Raw genomic sequence first — 17,930 nt, 5'->3', positions numbered from 1 at the left:
TGAAGTTGGAGAAAGGAGGCATTAACCAAAGAGGAGAAAGTCAGTGAAGGAACCAAGGTGACCCAGGGCAAGACCAAGCAGAAAGGTCCACTCCACCTAAAAGCCAGAGGGTGGAGGGAAAGAACAGCTGGCACTGATATAAAATCCCAATGAGTAAATCAAAGAAAATACCTACCAGTGTAACAATTGTTATAAATCTTAATAAAGACCCCCAAGAGGGAGCAAGTTAATTCCACTAACATATAACAACTGTAAAAAAAAAAAGATTCAAAAGGAAAAGAAACTTTTCAGAATGACTACATTAATATTTAGAAAAACTAAAATTTTTATTTTACTAAAAATTAAGCAAGAGAGAAAATGATATAAATGCTTATGAAGAAAGAATTAGAAGGAAAGTAGTTTAAAACCAAAAGTGGTAAACCTAAAATTAATGAACTTTCTGAAAACCTGAATAGCCAAACATAAATCAATCAATGACTCCATACAATATGAAATACAGTTATCTCTTCCACATTGCAACTTTCCCCATCACAGTTTCAATATACCACAGAAATTAATAAGAAACTAAATACATAAATTAGTAATTAGAAATTAAGTGAGAATTTGGGGGGGTATTTTGCAGAATCCATAGATGACATGCTAAGGCTAACAAATAACAGAAAAAAGTTTAGAAACTCAGAAACATATACTTAAATCAAAATTTTATAATAAGGTACTATAAACACCCAATAAAAGAAAAAGGAAAAATTCAGCCTTCTTCTCTGGTATGATGGGAGGGCCAAAAAAATTTTACACAGATGATTTCCAAATTGCAGGGACACCATGCCTCCTAACCCCCATGATGTGGAAGGGACAACTGCATTAGAGCAAAATAAAAGGATTAAAAAATCATAGAAAATGTAAGATATCTGATATCAAAAACAACTGACCTGGAAAATAGGTCAATGAGAGAGAATTTAGAAATCACTGGAATCCCTGAAAACCATAATAAAACAACTTAAGACACTATATTTGAAGAAGTCATAAATTAAAACTGCCCAGATTGAAACCAGAGAGCAATGTAACCAAAAGGTTATGGAAATAATGGAGCTCAGCTCTATCTCACCACTAAATAATTTAAATAATCTCCTCCTGATACTGCTGTTCTGATTCTCTGAGTGAAGAACACTCTGATGCCTTTTTTGCAAGGTAATGACTAGAGATTTTGGGATTAACCATGACCAACAAGAAGCCTAAGGAAAAAGTCGAGACTGAAAACAATGGTCACATTTGTCTGAAGGTAAGAGGGCAGTATGGTTCTTTGATACAGCTTAATCAAGAGGAACACACCACTTGGTAAACTAATGAAAGCCTACTGCTAATGATGAGTTTTATCAATGAGGTATATTGGATTATGATTTGATGGGCATCCAATCAATGAAACAGACCCACCTGCATAGCTAGAAATGGAGGGTGAATATACAATTGATGTATTCCAGTTGTAGAATGAAGGTGTTTACTGAAAAGGGAGCCTGCAACTCTGCTCCAGAACTGTGGTCCCAAGGGAAACAATACCTTTGCAATTAGAAAACTGAGATTTGGTTCATATACGTCCTGACTACTACAGGATCATTTTCTCTCTCCTTTGATTCCCTTCCACTATTCTTTAACTGTACATAAAGAAACTGGTGTATGTGCACATTCATTTTGATAGATGGTATGAAACTAATTTTTAGAAAATACCCCATTAGTGTCATGTTTATTCAACTCTTAACTTTATATTCCAGTAAATTGTTCTATTCTCATTATTTAATAACAACAACAAAAAAAAATCTTTGTATTTCTTGTTCGGATAATTTTGAAATTTTTTCTCTTATTATTTAAAATCAAGAACAAATTTATAATTTTTTTGAATGTAGCTGTTCATGTAAGGCAATCTTTAACTTTTAGTAGGGATATATTAATATAGAGAAATTGATCTTAGATTATTTTTCCTCTAAGTCAAACATCTTGTAGTTTAAATAAACATGATATGCTAAACTTCTTGTCACACACACAACAATCCTTTTCCAATAAAATCAGGGAAAAATAAAAATGCCCATTGTCACTACTTCTATTTGGTATAATACACTGAAGTATTGTCTAAAGTAATAAAGCAAGAAAAAGAAACCCGAAGAAATAAGTCTATATAAAAAAGCAAAATTATCACTTTAAATGATACGATGGTACACTTAATGAACTTTAAAGATTAAGTTTTTAAAAATTAACTGAAACAATAATTTTAACAAATTTGAAGTTATACAAAATAAGTTCAGAAAAATCATCAGCATTTCTATAGAGTATCAATAAAACCCAATAGGAAAATAGAAATTCCATTTAAAATCACTCCAAAGTATATAAAATACTAGGGAATTTACCTAAGATACACATAAAAATGATATAAATACATCTATAAACCACTATTTAAAAAAAGACCTAAATAACTAGATAAGCATTAATTGATCACAGATAAGATGTCAATCTAACAAAAAGGTCAATGCTACCTCCATTAATTTACTTCTTCAATGCCATGCCAATAAAACTACCAAAAGATTTTTATTCTGAAAAAAATAACAAAATTCACAGATAGGTAAAAAAGGTCAAGAATCTCAAGGGAAATAATGAAGAGGAAAAGAAGAGGGCCTAGTAGTGCCAATTCTCAAACTATACCACAAAGCAGTAGCTCTCAAAATAATTTGATACTAATAATTAAAAAAAAAAAGAAATTGGTCAATTGCTAACACAACATATAGTAGCAAATGTATCTAGTACCCAAAATTTTGAAAAAAAAAAAAGATTATGACTGCTGGGATAGTTTCATTACATGACAAAAAAAAAACTGCTGGGGAAATCTGATAATAATATAAAAGAGATTAGACTTAGACCAGCATTTCACCCCATACCAAGAAAAAGTTCCTGAACAGATAAAGATGTGACCAGGATATAAAAGGTTACATCTTAAACAAATAATAAAAACATGGAAAAAATTACCTATTAGGTCAATAGAAAAAAGTTCATAATTAAACAAGGGATAGAGAGAATGACAGAAAATAAAATGGATAATTTTGATGAAATAAAAAACTTTTTTCACAAATATCACAAAACAAATATTAAAAGGGAAACAAGCGAGATGCCAGAAATTTCTCTAAAAAGGATCTCATTTCCAAGACATATAAAGAACACATTCAAATGTGAACGGGTATAAAGGAAGAAACCCAGGGATTGATAGCCTTATAAATGCAAATTAAAGCAATTCTGAAATCCCATGCCAAACCTATCAATAGATTGGCAAAGATGGGAAAAATGAGAGGGAAAATAATAAATGTTGTTGTAGGAGATATAGGAAAATAGACACAATGACGCACAGTTGGTGAACCTCTGATCAAGTACCAACCAAATGGTTGGATACAACTATTCTAGAAAGCAATCTGGAATTATACTCAACCATCTATACCACTGTTAGGCAGTGAAGATGCCAAGTTAGGCATCTTCACCTGAAGATGAGCAAAAATATAGGGAAAGGTTTGATATTTACAAAAATATTCCTAAGTTCTTTTTGTGAAGGCAAAAAAAAATGGAAACAAGAGAGATAATAAGTGAAGTGTCTAGGGATCTGTACAGTTTAAGGTTTTTACCAAAAACACAAATAAAAGCATAGATAGCATGCTTGTTATGAAATCTGCAGATGACACAAGCTGGGAAGAATAATATACTAAATGATAAGAGTCAGGACCCCCCAAAAGATCTTAGAACATGCCTGAATCAGATGAAATTTCAGAAGAATAAAGATTTGTATTCAATTTCAAAATATCAACATAACTAGCATAGAATGCATGCAGCATGGTTAGTCAATAATTGTCTAAAAAACACCTAGGAGTTTTATTGGAGTGTATACTCAAATAGATTATGCCATAATGGTACCCCAAAAAGGTGATGTAATCTTGGAAGTCATTAAAAGGACAGCTTCCAGGAATAAAGAATTAATAATTATGCTATATTTTGCCCATAATTGAATACTCTAATCATGTTTGGATGCCACAGTCTGGAAAGAGCAATGATGCTAGAGACCAAAGGAACCAGAATTGCATAAACCCTTGGAATCTATGCTATATCAGGATTGTTTCAAAATGATAGGGATTTTTAGCCTAAAAAATGGAAAATGTGAGTGGGAATAGGGGGCAGGGAGCAGGTAAGGGGCAAGAATTGATAACTATTATCAAATACTTGAAGAGTTATCATATGAGAAAGGATTCAGACTTGTTCTGTTTGGACCCAGGGAAGAACCAAGAGTAATATAAGGAAGGTGCAAAGAGTAAATTCAAGTATGATGTAAAGAAAAACTTCCTAAAGAATATAGCTATTCAGAAAAGTCTTCCTTTTCTGAATAGCTATATTCTTTAGGAAGTTCAACTCTATTCAAGTTATCAAAGCAATGGCCAGATGAGCTATCTGTCAGGGCAAGGTGTACCCAGGATTCCTATTAAGGGATAAACTGAACCAGGTACCCACTGAGATACTTTCCAGCTTTAAATGTTGATTCCATGATTCAGGGTAGTAGAAGAGAAGACTGAAAAGTAGTGAGGTGACAGTCTAAGGAAGGGTTTCAATGATAGGCTAGTGTTTTTACTGATTCCTCCTACTTTCCCAGTCTTATTTCTGAAGAAATAAGCATGCTTTGCTCTTCAACATAATGTAGTACTTAGCAATGCATTTTTTAACTAAGCTCAAAAAATACTTATTTAGCTCCCTGGCTCTAAAAATCCACATTTTATTTTTATATGATTGCTATTATTTCCTTGGAATATAAGATACTAAAGGACTTCTCATAGAACCATGGTCTCAAACTCATTTGCCTACATTTTAAATTCATATTACTCATTTTCTGTTCCACTCTTCAGAGCTCAGTAAATTCCATTATTTAAATGGATAAAACATGGAACAAAATAACAAAATATATACATATTATATATATATATATAATATACTGAAGAGACTAGAAGAAACTTGGGTAAGTCCATGGAGGCATAAGAGAGCCCTTCCTTTCAGTTTATTTTATTTAGGGTGACAAGAATAAGTATGTATATAGTCCCTACGATTTGCCAGACACTGAACTTTACAAATATTACCTCATGATCATCAATTTTCACCTGAGATTTATTTACTCTTTCAGTGAGTATTTTCTGAGTTCTAACTTTCTCTCAGAGTTTTAAGAATTCCTGTTTTCTGATCTATAAATACCATTAAGGAAACATTCTCAGTCACGAAAAGGAAAAGAGAGAAACATCTTTTCTAAGAACAGAAAAACGTCTTTCTTTCCACCAGCTCACAAAACAAAATTCTTGGAATATGGGGATCTAGTTTACTGCTTTAGAAGTATTATATTAGGAATTTAGATAAGTTTTTATTCTACTAAATTAAGAATCTAGGAACAGACCTAGAGAATACAGAGTCCTAACATTAACATGGCATTTATTTCAGGAATCCCTTGGCTACCCAATTTTAGTACTTACTATGCTGAAAGTTTCCTGATCTAGTTCATCATCCTCATCTTCTCCAATGGGGATTGGTTCACTTCCTGCAGTAATATGGACAGGACCTTGAGCTCTTTTTGATTTATTTCCAGCTTTGGCATCACCTGCTTTAGGCTTTAAAAGAAACCAATAAAAATCATTTTCTTCTGTGTAGCAATCACTATTTGAAATTCAGACTTTAAATATTTTTACATTTACATTACATTTACATAGTGACACCACAAAAGGATATACTAAACTTCAAGGAAATGGTAAACATATTGTTTAGAATCCCATCACTTAATAAAGAATGGAATTAATGAATGCTAATCATCAGATAATAATAACTAAATCACATTTTCTCTTGTCTGTTTATATACCTAAAGATAATTTAAGTTTCACAAAATACATGTTTACCTCTGTCCCCCATCCAGAAAAAAAAAAACATGCTTAAAAAAAATTCAAAAGTAACAAACCAAGCAATGCTTGAATAAAGGCCCAACAGATTCTATCTTTCCAGCTTTAATATATTTTTATGAACTCTAATAAAAAAAAAATATATAGCTCATAGAAGAGCCAGGCTTGTTAAAATCAAGCATATCATTCTAAAATCAGGCTTCTACAGCTCTTCCCCCATTCTGTGCCTCTCATCCACTAAATGATCACGGGTTATTTTCTGGAAATCAAATCCTTCCCATAGTAATTTGTCAAGGAGACAACTCTCCACTAAAAAGACTGAGAATCTGCTTTAGGTGCCTATCTTTCAACTTAAGTTTTCTTTTCTCTGCCTCTTTTCCCATCACATGACAAGAGTAAAAGGTGCATTGACTCTGGAATCAGAGAACCAGGGTTCAAGGCTCACTGCAAAATGTTACTCAGCAAATCCATTAACTTCTCTCAGACATATTTCTTCACCTATAAAATGAGGGTATTAGACTATGTAGCCCTTTTGAGTTCTAACCCTACAGGAATAACAAACATCTCCATATCACTGAACTGGCTCTAGATACTTTTTTCAAGAATGAAAACTTCATTATCATTTCCATCTTCTAAAAGAAAATTCCAAATGATGCATATTTACTAATATATAAAAAGAAAATGAATACCTTTTCTTTCTTATCCTTTGACTTCTTTCTTTCCTTATCACCTTCTTTTTCTTTCTTAGAACCCATCTGTTTTTCCTTGTTCTCTTTATTTTCTTTTTTCTTCTGCTTTTTTTTCATGGGGCTTTTTTCCAAGCCATCATCCTAAGAATCAAAGAAATCCCACATGACTATAAGTTTTTGCCACAAAGTTTATTAATTCAACCATTCACTTGTGTGGTATCTAGAAAAAAACATAACAAAGCTCCAAGGTCACTTGCTGTTTTTAGAAAAAGACATTTTTTTTAAAGTACCCTACCCTGCTATACACTGACTACACTGTATATAGTAGGCACTCAATACAGTTTGGTGAATACTGAGTAGTCTTACATCTATTGCCTCATTTCTTTGTGTAACTATGGATCAATTTGGCCTATGATAATTATTCTCACATATACCTGAAACTGCATAGCAATAATGAGTAAAGATCCCAGACTTATATCCCCAAACAATTATATAATGAATGTCTCTAATGTGCTTCTCTCTTTCCTTAAAATAAACTCTCTTCTCTTAGTTAAGTTTAAGACACAGGAGCATTCTATGGATTTTTCAACTCTCTGTAAAACCCAAAACAATAAGTTTTCAACTGAACTACTGAAATCTGGCCCCTACCTTGACTTCCCCCTCTTCTGATGGATTGTCTGAATGCCTAGGGGATGAGAATTCATTTCCATGCTCATCTTTCACTCTAGGAGCCTTGTTTTCCTTCTTCACACGGGACTTTCGCTTCTTTAATTTGGTCTATTGAAAGGGAAGGAACCACTAATGATAAAACTTACTCCAATATTTGTACTTCAAATATGTGTGATTTCTACCATGTGGGTACTTCTGCTACCAATACATAGTACACAGTTGAGTGAATTGTTTGGCCAAAAAGAAAAACCTAAAAGCTAATTTTCTCTTGATGAGCTTCTCTATATTTCATATGTCTGATTCTCATCTAGCCAACCAAAAATGTAGCTGGAGCATAAATAGGACCTGGCACAAGGTTATACATCCTTAAAGTTATAGTTGCTTTCCTATTCAAACTTACAAATTAGCAAAGCCTGAAAAGGAATAAGCAAAGAGCAACTTTAAGGAATAATAAATGGTGTAACCCCTAAAAGAATTTAGGTGCTCTGTATGAATGAAAAAACCCTTATCCTAGGGCTGATAAGCCAATAGTAACTAGGTTTTCCACTGCTGCTGCTCTTCTCTCATGTTATCTGACTTTCAATACTCAATCACTTTTTACAAAGATTGGCTGGAAACATAAAAAACCTCAAATGAGTTTATTAATTGCCTTGTCAAAAAGTTTCATTTAGAAGGCTGAAACTTTTGACTAAAGACAAGTTTTGGGTTTACTTTTCTTTTTAAATTACCAACACTATTTCTACGACCCAAGAATAACCAAAAGCTAGACATAATTCAATGAGTAACAAGAGTAGGGGATCCAATGTATGCCCAACCTAATATCTAATTCTATAATATTATCTAATATTATGTTCCAAACTGCAAGTGATATTAAAATATAAGTAGCAGAACAACTAGTCTGACAATGTTTTGATAAAAAAAGAATAGGATAACTGGGGAATGAGAAAGCTGGTAAGCCTAGACCACAAAGGATAATCTCATTAAATTACACAGATACTAACCTAAGCTTAGCTGAAGCAAAGACCTTGTTGTATGATAAAAACTAACCCTTTTAAACCTCAAAATCATCTATCTTAAGCTAAATCTGAGGCAATACTGGTTGTTGTGATATATCCATAGTATGCTCACCATTACAAAATACCAATTCAATTATGAATGATTTCCCTTGGGAATAGCCAAAGACTGGTTAGCTTCACCCACCTCTTCACCTTCTTTAATCAACTCTTTTTTTTCCAAATCTTTCTTCAGCAGCTTTAACAAGTAGTCAGCTCGAGTTTGCAGCTGCTTTCCCTGAGGTTTTTTATCCGTCTCAACAGGCAATATCTTTGGGAAAAAGAAAAAAAGACAACCACCACCACATTTCTAGGTTAGCAGGCCTGGAAATACACTAATACAGTATAGTATTAACAAAATGCTTTTCCCTCTCCACACCCCCCAAAAAGTCTTAAATCCTGTCTTTTTTCCAGGGCTCCCAAACACTAAAATCCCTTATGAGCTGTTCTCATTTTACAAAATGGGATGGAGAAATCCAGCTCTCCCACTGGCTCCTACCTGTGCTGTTAACAGGGAAGAACAACTCAGGTAGGGGGAGCTTGTTGGCTTCATCTGCTAGAGCATCCCAGCCGTCGTGGATTTCCTCCTTCCAGGAGCAGGGAATCCCTGGAGCTAGGTTAAAGCTTCATTTTAGATTTAAAATGCTTCTTAGAGCATTGCAGAGAGCACTGAGCTATTCCAGGATATGATCCATTCCCTGCTAAAATATTTGGACCTGTTAGCCCAGACTGAATTTGAACTCAGTGTTTATGGCAGGGTGTTTTTACCCTCTGAAAAACCACACTGGATAAGCATTGTTTGTTTTGACGTGCCAGGAAAAGCCCTGCCAGGAGCACAACACTGAAACTGCTCTGCTGAAATCTAAGCCTTCCTGCTTTCCCCATTACCCTTTTTTTAAAAAACCACTGATATTTTACATTTAGGTAGAATGATTTGTACTAAATATGTTCAAGGGATAGGTTTCAGCTGAAGGTCAAATCCCATTACAAAAAACCCCAAAGAGCTATTATTTTGTGTCTATCTTTGTCAGTGATAATAGAATTTGGTTGTACTGAATACTTCTAAAAATAATGAACCAAAAAATGGACCTTAAAAAAAATCTTTCTCTGGTATTAATTGTAAAGGTATTTGACCACTAATAAATCAGATTTTTAAAATTCTACTTAGGACAATATCTAAGTCTTTCCCACAATTTCAAAAGGGTTTTGGAGTTTGGTTAGCATTTTCTCCTTAATCTTCAACTATGAAGCAGTTACCATGTCTCACCAGAAATGGCTGTTTCCAAAGTGAATGGATGGACAACAAGAAATAATTCACAACATTATTCTGATTTTAATGTTACATGCCATTTAATTATTTTCTTCAATATTTAATCATTTACCAATACTTCAAAAATCTGATGGACATCTCTAGTCTTATAGAATTACTTACTTTGTCAGTTAATTTAAGCTCTGGATCTGTTTTAATTAACTCCCAGTTGCCATAGCCATGTTCATAAATCCCCAACAGCAAACGAGAATCATCCTCCACTCCCCAATCTACATCAAAATGTGCAGCTTTGACGCGGCAGGTTAAGCAGTATCTGAAGGAAAGATAAAAGCAAAAGAATGTTGGTGAGGAACTTCTCTGAATATTTTTTTAAAAAAGAAACTTTAGCTGGCATGGGCATGGTATTTTAAGATATCAAGGAGAATTTATTATGTAATTTATACTTTTTTTAACGATGAAAACTTTTTGCACAGAACTTTTATACAGAGCAAACTTCAAGTTATATCTATTTCATTTACACATAAACATATATAGACATTTATACTCACTTTTTTTTTTCCTCAGGGTCCACAGGTATAGATTTGTGCAACATCTCAAACTCTTCTTCATGCTGAATAATAGATTTAACATTGACTTGAACTCCAGAAATCTTGATAGTAGGACCTCTTCGTTTCCCTGGTCCTTTTCCTAAGGAAAATCAATTTCAAATTAGTGCAAAGAATGTTTATTAAAGTATCATGAAACACATAAGGATGAATATCCCAACCACCTACTTCCTTTTCCCCCAAGCTTTTATGTCCTCATTTTAGATTTCTTTTCCCTGATTAGTTCACAGGTATAAAAATGTAAATAAAATAAATATTCAATGAACATTTTTGGAAATATCCTCAAACTATTTTGTAAGTTAAATATTTAAATCTTCTTTATCCAGTGGTAATTTTCCTTTTTTTTTCCTGATTTTAATATGTCTTTTTCTTACTTCCAAAATTAAAAACTAGAAGAGGATTTTGAAAGCATTTAAAAATTAATAGGACTTCTAGACAAAATGACTCCCTGAACAGAGGCAGTATAGTTCTCCCATCCCTGCTCCAAAAAAAAAATCCTCTTCTAGTTTTTAATTCTACATGTTATTTTCAAAATTATGTTATTTTATCTGTGGGTCTTCCTGTTCAATCTAAAATGTTTCCATAGCCATATCTCTGGGGGAGAATCACTGCTTGCTGTCCTTCCCTACCACGATGTTTCAGAAAAGTTCCTCAGGAGACAGGCCTAGTAATATTGTATCATACTAACTTCTTAGTATGTAGTCACCGCCAAAACTATAACTTAAAAAAATCCTGGATAATATACTTCAAGAAATTATAAATGAAAATTGCCACGATACTGTCATACTACCATAGGTCCTTTAGAGATATGGCTGGTCCAGAGGACTTAAGTGTTTCAAAGTTATTATTCTTTACAACATTTTCATTGTCAAATTCTTCTCCTGGTTCTGTTCACTTCATTCTAAATAAGCTCATACTTTCTAGGAATCTCTGATATGTCAAATAATCTTTGGTCATTTCTTATGGTGCAGTCATATTATATTCACACAGCACATTTCATTCAGCCTCTCCCAATTGATGGGTACCTCCTTAGTCTCCCTCCTGTCTCCTCCTCTCCTCTTATATTCCTCTCTCTCCAGTATTATCCTCCAAACTAACCTTCCTAACTTGATTGTCTGTTGAATTCTAAACCAAACTCATGTGTATATGTATGAATTCTTCCTGTTCTGCTCACATTGCTCTGTTTCAGTTCATACCATCCAGGGTTCTCTGAAATTACCTGTCACCATTTCTCTGGTAGATTTTTCTAGATGGGTGTTTTTCATTTCAAAGTTCCTATTCAGCTCTGATCTATTTTACCACAAATTCTTGAAAACCCTCTATATTTCAAGACGTGTATTTTATATGAGTATATTTTACTCAGCTTTGTATGTTGTTATACTTAGTTGTATGCCTGAATAGTTTGTCTTCTGGAACACTTTATTTAGAGATCCCTTATCATTTATTTAAAAAAAAAAACTGCCCAGTATTTTGAAATACTGACTAGTCCTTAAACAGCTTCTTTCTAGATGCCTAAAGTATTTTTCCTTTGTCTCAGAAGCTCTGGATATGGGCTGTGACATCCCCCACCTTTTCTTTTTGGAGTTTCTTTCAGAAGTGATCAGTGAATTCTATCTCATTTTGTCTGGTTCTTTTTGTTTTTAGCTTATGTGCTTTGTTTTTTACATTACAATTAACAAAATTAACAAGTAAGCAAAAATTAAGAATACAATGACATTCCTGGGTTTTTTCTTTATGATGTTTCTTTTAGGAAGTTACTAGTGCCTTTATTTTTCATACCTTCTAGTTCTAATGGATATGGATATTTTTCATTTATTAAGTATACTGTTGAGGCCATATTTTTTAAAATCATAGTTTTTTAGGGATGTCACTGATTCTTAAGTGACTTCTTGAGCTACTTTCCAGGTTAGTCGTTTTTTTAAATCAGTTTTTACATTTTCTTGTATTTTTTTTTTGTCCTGATAAATTTCTTGTCTTATGGAATCACTGAATACTGTTTGGCCTATTCTGGTTTTCAGGGAGTTCATTACTTGAAAAGGTTTACCATTTTCTTTTCTAAGATATCTATTCCCCTTCTAATTTTTTTCCTCAAAAGTATCATTTCATTTTCTATCTCTTGATTTATTTCTCCGGAGGAAGAAAAATAAGTACATATTTGGTAATAAGTACATAGTCATATAGTCCTTTTGGAAAAATATTTTTTCCCTTTGAGTCTCTTTTTACAGTTGTTAGTTATTATAAGGTTACTCTTTTTTACAATCTCCAGACTTACATTAATTGTAGATACTGTAAGTGTTTAATCAATTTACTCATATCTTCACCTTTATTTTCTCAATTGGGGCTTTATGACAGGTCTAGATCCTCCTCCTCCACTGGGTTTTATATTGATTTAGAATCCTGAACCCTAGAGTCTACATTTCCCACAACCCCCTTTTTCCTTTTCCTGTCATGCATCATTGGTTAATCTGATATTCAGTTTTGACTTCCTCCATGCTGTTGCTCTCTCCTAGAAGCTCCCTCTCTGGCTGGACCAGGGTGAAGGAAGGGAGCTGCTGTACATTTCTCTGGTTTTTTAATTTCTCTGTGCACTAAGTTGATTTTAATAAATAGTATTTTAAAATACCAGGAGTATTCAAATATTAATTTTAATCTTTATAGTTTTTGGATGGAATGGTCAACTCTGGTGGGCTTGACCTGGATCATTTTGCATCTTTCACTGATCTTCACCTACTAGAGTTATCTGCCTCCCCCTATCTTTGATGTTCCATATGTTGCATCTTCAGGACCTTCTCTAGTGTCTCAGGAGAAAATGTTGGGAACCTTAGGACCCAATGGCCTAGAAGTGTCAATGTCTGAACACTATCACACTTTGTTGGTTTTTATTCATTGCAAGAGTTCTGTTCATGATTCCCAAGGTCCCAACCCTAGGATTTTCTCAGGGAAACCTTCTGATATTGATTCCTCTGGACATGTGCCTTATAGGCTATATGTGTCACTAGCCAATCTCTGATTACACTCATAAAGTAACCCACACTGGTATTGGCTTTGCTTGCAGGCCTCTTCCTAATACCCTTGGTTCTTCTGACGACTTTCTGTGAAGTTCTAGCGTAGAAAAAATTCACTTACTATAGTTTCACATTGGGTTTATTGATCATTGTTAATACTTTAGGGTTTTCCTGGAATAGATGTCAAGAATTAGACAATCTGCCATACTTTCAGGGTGCAATTATGTGTATTTCAGGTTCAATTATACATATTTGTTAAAAGTTTTCTTTCCTTCTGGTTTTAATTAGGAGTGATGAGAGTAATAATAATGTCAAGGGAGCCATCAAAACATTTTTTAAATGTAAATAAGAAACAAAACGTTCAGAAGTAAATACTAATAAGCAAAACAGTTTTCAAAGTTAGGTAAAATTTATTATAAACTTTTTTAAAAAGCAAGTAGTATGGAACAGAATTTTATACCTTCAAGTTCTGTTAAATACATGGAACTAGACCTTTTTTTTTTAGAGGACATTAAGTTTAGCATTTTTTAAAAGGCAAGTTTTTTAAAAGAAAATTTAGGTTTTAAGTTCTTTCAACATTTCTACTACTAAAAATGCTATTTTATAAGTAATTCTAAGAAACTTCAAGTACAAATTTATCAACCAGCTAAACCTCAAATGATTTATACTCTAAGAATGGTTAGGTTAAAATTTAATATCTTATAGCTAAGACAGAGACAAAGAAAGAAGCTAACTCTTGCCTGAAATTAAAGAGGAAAAAATGTATTAGAATTCAAAAATAAAAACCAAAGCTTACTAAATAAATGATGCTGTTAAGTGACTGAATTTGAAATCCTCATGATAATTCAACTTATCATGTGAGGTAATATATCTTGGTAAACTAAGCAATGAGTTTTTTCCCCTTATGATAATGAAATGGCCCTGGTTTCTTATAGCAACAACAAATAAGTATTTTGAGGTTCTTATATGAAGAAATCAACTGATAGCAAAAGCTACAGGACAACACAAGAGCTAGTAAATTATAAAACTCAGTTTAGCATCATTTTCACTACTGCTACACAGTATTTTTAAGGACCATGAACTGGGTCACAAAAATAAGAAAACACATTATAGATAGCAAAAGACATGAGTTTCCCAGAGAAATAGAAACATTTTGAATCCTATTGCAACAGAAATCTCATTATGATAAAAATATTTCAAAAACTTAACCACTGATAGATACACTTCAAGGAATGCTTTGTAAAATTAAATCATAGTAAAACCACATAAACTGAACAGCTTTTAATTCATAAAGACAACAATTTGACCTTTATGTCAATCTAGGATTACTACTGCTATTTACTAGTCTTCAAGGTACCTCTCATTGGAGTTAAAATAAAAGTTCCAAAAACTGTCAAATCAACATTTCCTATTTTCACACAACTTACTTTGAAACGCTTGCAGCATAACAAAGATAAGAATCCACTATTATCTCTCTTGCTGAGATTCAGTTCATTCATGTTCTTTTTTTTTTTTTTTTTTTAAACCCTTACCTTCCGTCTTGGAGTCAATAGTGTGTATTGGCTCCAAGGCAGAAGAGCGGTAAGGGCTAGGCAATGGGGGTCAAGTGACTTGCCCAGGGTCACACAGCTGGGAAGTGTCTGAGGCCAGATTTGAACCTAGGACCTCCCGTCTCTAGGCCTGGCTCTCAATCCACTGAGCTACCCAGCTGCCCCCCATTCATGTTCTTTCTTAAGGAGTTGAGGGTCTTAGTTACATTTCTTCTTTTTCCACATTAACTCTTGCTTTCATGATTGGTAATTTTATTAATATATGTTAAATGTCAAATGCCCCTTTGATTACCATGGCCTCTTTCAACCTAAGTTTTTATTCTTGCTTATCTATCAAAGGGATGGCATGCACCATTCTGCTAGTTCCATAATTTTGAACTCTGGAATATCTCTTTCAGATCATAATTTCCTATGTTTTCATTTCTCTCTACCTCTATTTATTTGCTTTCTCAGTCTTGATTCCATACTGCTGAATGCCACTGCTAGAAGTCAAAAAATAATAAGACTGCTTAGCAGGTGGGACAAGAATGAATATTTACTTGTTATTTTGGATCCCATTCTCTCTAATATTATCTCGAAACTGATAATCTCGTTATTATATATGTGTGGGTATAGATATATAATAATGACTTAAACCCTCTCCAAATTTTTGTTCCACAGATTACCCAAAACCTGCTGACATCTCTACAAAGATGTCCCACTGACTTCTCAAACAACGTCTATAATAACTAATTATCTACACCTCTAAACTACCCTTTTGCATGCTTCCTTATTTCTGATGAGAGCACCATCTTGCAATCAACAAGGCTTGTAACCATATAACATCCTTGACTCTTTTCTCCTCAACACATATGTCCTCTCCCTAATTCTACCTCCAAATCATCTCTTGCATCTGTCCCTTTTACTCCATTAAAATCACCACTACTCCTATTAAGGCCTAAACTAGTATATCAGTCTCTTAACTGGTCACCCTGTTTTCAGTCTCTCCTTTTCTTAATCTATCCTGCACATGCATTATATGTTTCAACCATATTTCACAAAACTGTTTCTTTCAGGGCATTATACATACAGGTTATCTTCCCTCCCTTTTCTTCATGCAACTTCCAGTTTATTTCCTATATATACCCTGGCCTCCATAAAGTCTTATCCTCCTCAAATGAATTGATAGATATATCTCTGCATATATGTATATATAGATATTACATACACACAACAGGGCCCCCCCAGTCCACAGAAGATACATTCCAAGACCCACTATGGACTGCCAAAAGGGCAAATATAAGCAAACACTTGCTGACTATATATATATATATATATATATATATATATATATATATATATATATATAGAGAGAGAGAGAGAGAGAGAGAGAGAGAGAGAGAGAGAGAGAGAGAGAGAGAGAGAGAGAGAGAGAAAGAGAGAGAGAGAGAGAGAGAGGGTCCTTCTCCCCATTCCTGTTTCTAGACTCAGTGCTCCAGAAGCCTCTCAACTCTTCCCTCCGAATAAATAAATAAATGAATAAATACATAAATAAACAAACAAACAAATAAACAAATAAATGAATGAATGAATGAATGAATGAATGAATAAATGAATAAATAAATAAATGGGAAAAGGAAAAACAAGAGAATATCCACAGGGCAAAGCTAAAGAGTACTTCACGTGGACCAAAGTGCCTCCAGCACTTTGTAGACGACCACAATTAACTGAAAAGGGAGTGGGTGTGTGTGTGTGTGTGTAAACATATCCTCCCCCTAGTAAAATGTAGCTCTTAGGAGGGAGGGAAGTACTCTTTTCATCCTTTGTCTTTGTTATCACTAGTGCCTTACTAAATTTATTAAATATTTATTTAGCTAAATTGAGTCTAGCATGCTAATAGTCACTGAATTCCTATTTACCAAATAATATTTATTGGTTATCCACTTTTTAAAATTAGTTCTCCGTGATCTTAAAATCATGGGAGATGCACAATGGCAAAGTCAGAACAGCTGCAGCAAACAGAAGAAAAAGAACATGGAGAATCATGGTCTGAATTCTGCACTTTCAGGAATTTGAAATTTATATAAATCAAAGTTCAGAGCTAATCAGTGGAAAGATCTTCTGGACTTACCTTCGCTGGCATTTTCTTTCAGCTGTTCCTCATATTCTTGCATTGCTGACACACAGCTGTTGTGAATCAGTTCTCCCAATCGCTTCAAATCTGCTACAGACTTATCTACCAGCTCTGCATCCCGAGCAATGCACTCCAGACTGTGGAATAACAAATTTAAGGTACTTCAGGTAATCTTCTCACTTGTATGATATTGAACAAAAATCTCTAGCATCATTCCCCTCTCACCTGCTCTTGTAAAAGAATTTTTTCAGCTCTCTTTTCCTCATTTTTATCACAAAGTATGAAAATTTTCAATTAGCACTTAGAATACCCCAGATATAGAATGGTGAAGCAGTTCAAGATTTTTTTTCACACTCTTAAATTAATCTGGATTGCATGATAGTTGGTGCCATTATTATATATTGTATGGGATGAGCATTAACTAGTACTCTGTACTGTGAAATATCCCTATACTATCCATGGAAGAGTATTCACATTGATGAATTCCACTGGCATGTGATAGTTCTTTAAACATGGGTGTCATTTATAGTCACAAGAATCTCATAGTCAAAAGGGACTTCAGAAGTCATTTAATCTGACCTCCAGAAACAAAGAGCCCTTCCCTAACCTCCTTGACAGGTGGTTTTCTAACTTTTTTCTTAAGACTTCCATTGGCAAAAGAACCATTACCTCCCAAGATAGCCCATTCCACCCTGAAAAGCGGTAACCCCCTTCATTCTGGATTCAAGGACTCTGTTAATATAGAATACATCTGAATTAGCTTTTTGGCTTCCATGTCACAGAGCTGATTGATGTAATGTAGCTTTCAATACACTAAAACTCACAGATATTTCATAGATACCCTTGTCTAGGCATGCCTTCTCTTTCCTGTACTTCTGAAATTTGTTGTTTTTTCAACCCAAATATAAAGCTTTATATTCTATTAAATTTAATCTAATTAGGATGTTGCTTCTCTAGTACTTACTCCTTTTTCCATCCTAACTTTCACTTCTTAAAAGATTTCTAGTAGCTAAGTACTGATTTTTCCCCCAT

General features: G+C 33.7%; 1 protein-coding gene and 1 pseudogene across 7 annotated transcripts in view; one reads left to right on the top strand and one right to left on the bottom strand.

The window, feature by feature from the left end:
- CHD2 (chromodomain helicase DNA binding protein 2) overlaps positions 1-17,930 on the bottom strand; it is a 191,946-nt gene that overhangs the window by 23,226 nt on the left and 150,790 nt on the right. For 6 of the 7 annotated variants that reach the window (XR_008913859.1, XM_007479400.3, XM_007479402.3 and 3 more), the window contains 7 exons: positions 16,896-17,035; positions 10,174-10,312; positions 9,788-9,938; positions 8,504-8,626; positions 7,283-7,411; positions 6,635-6,775; positions 5,529-5,663 (listed from right to left, as the gene is read on the bottom strand). Coding sequence is in view for 6 of the 7 variants with exons in the window: in XM_007479400.3 (XP_007479462.1) it covers positions 5,529-5,663; positions 6,635-6,775; positions 7,283-7,411; positions 8,504-8,626; positions 9,788-9,938; positions 10,174-10,312; positions 16,896-17,035 (958 nt within the window). In the remaining variant the exon portion in view is untranslated. The remainder of the gene's footprint in view (positions 1-5,528; positions 5,664-6,634; positions 6,776-7,282; positions 7,412-8,503; positions 8,627-9,787; positions 9,939-10,173; positions 10,313-16,895; positions 17,036-17,930) is intronic. The other variant, XM_056806870.1, reaches the window with a different exon arrangement.
- LOC130453761 (small ubiquitin-related modifier 2-like) lies at positions 1,217-1,484 on the top strand (annotated as a pseudogene).

Source organism: Monodelphis domestica, chromosome 1 (assembly GCF_027887165.1).
Source record: "Monodelphis domestica isolate mMonDom1 chromosome 1, mMonDom1.pri, whole genome shotgun sequence".
Classification (NCBI taxonomy): domain Eukaryota; kingdom Metazoa; phylum Chordata; class Mammalia; order Didelphimorphia; family Didelphidae; genus Monodelphis; species Monodelphis domestica.
The sequence above is the reverse complement of the archived record's forward strand: the minus strand, read 5'-3'. Positions and strand labels throughout refer to the sequence as shown.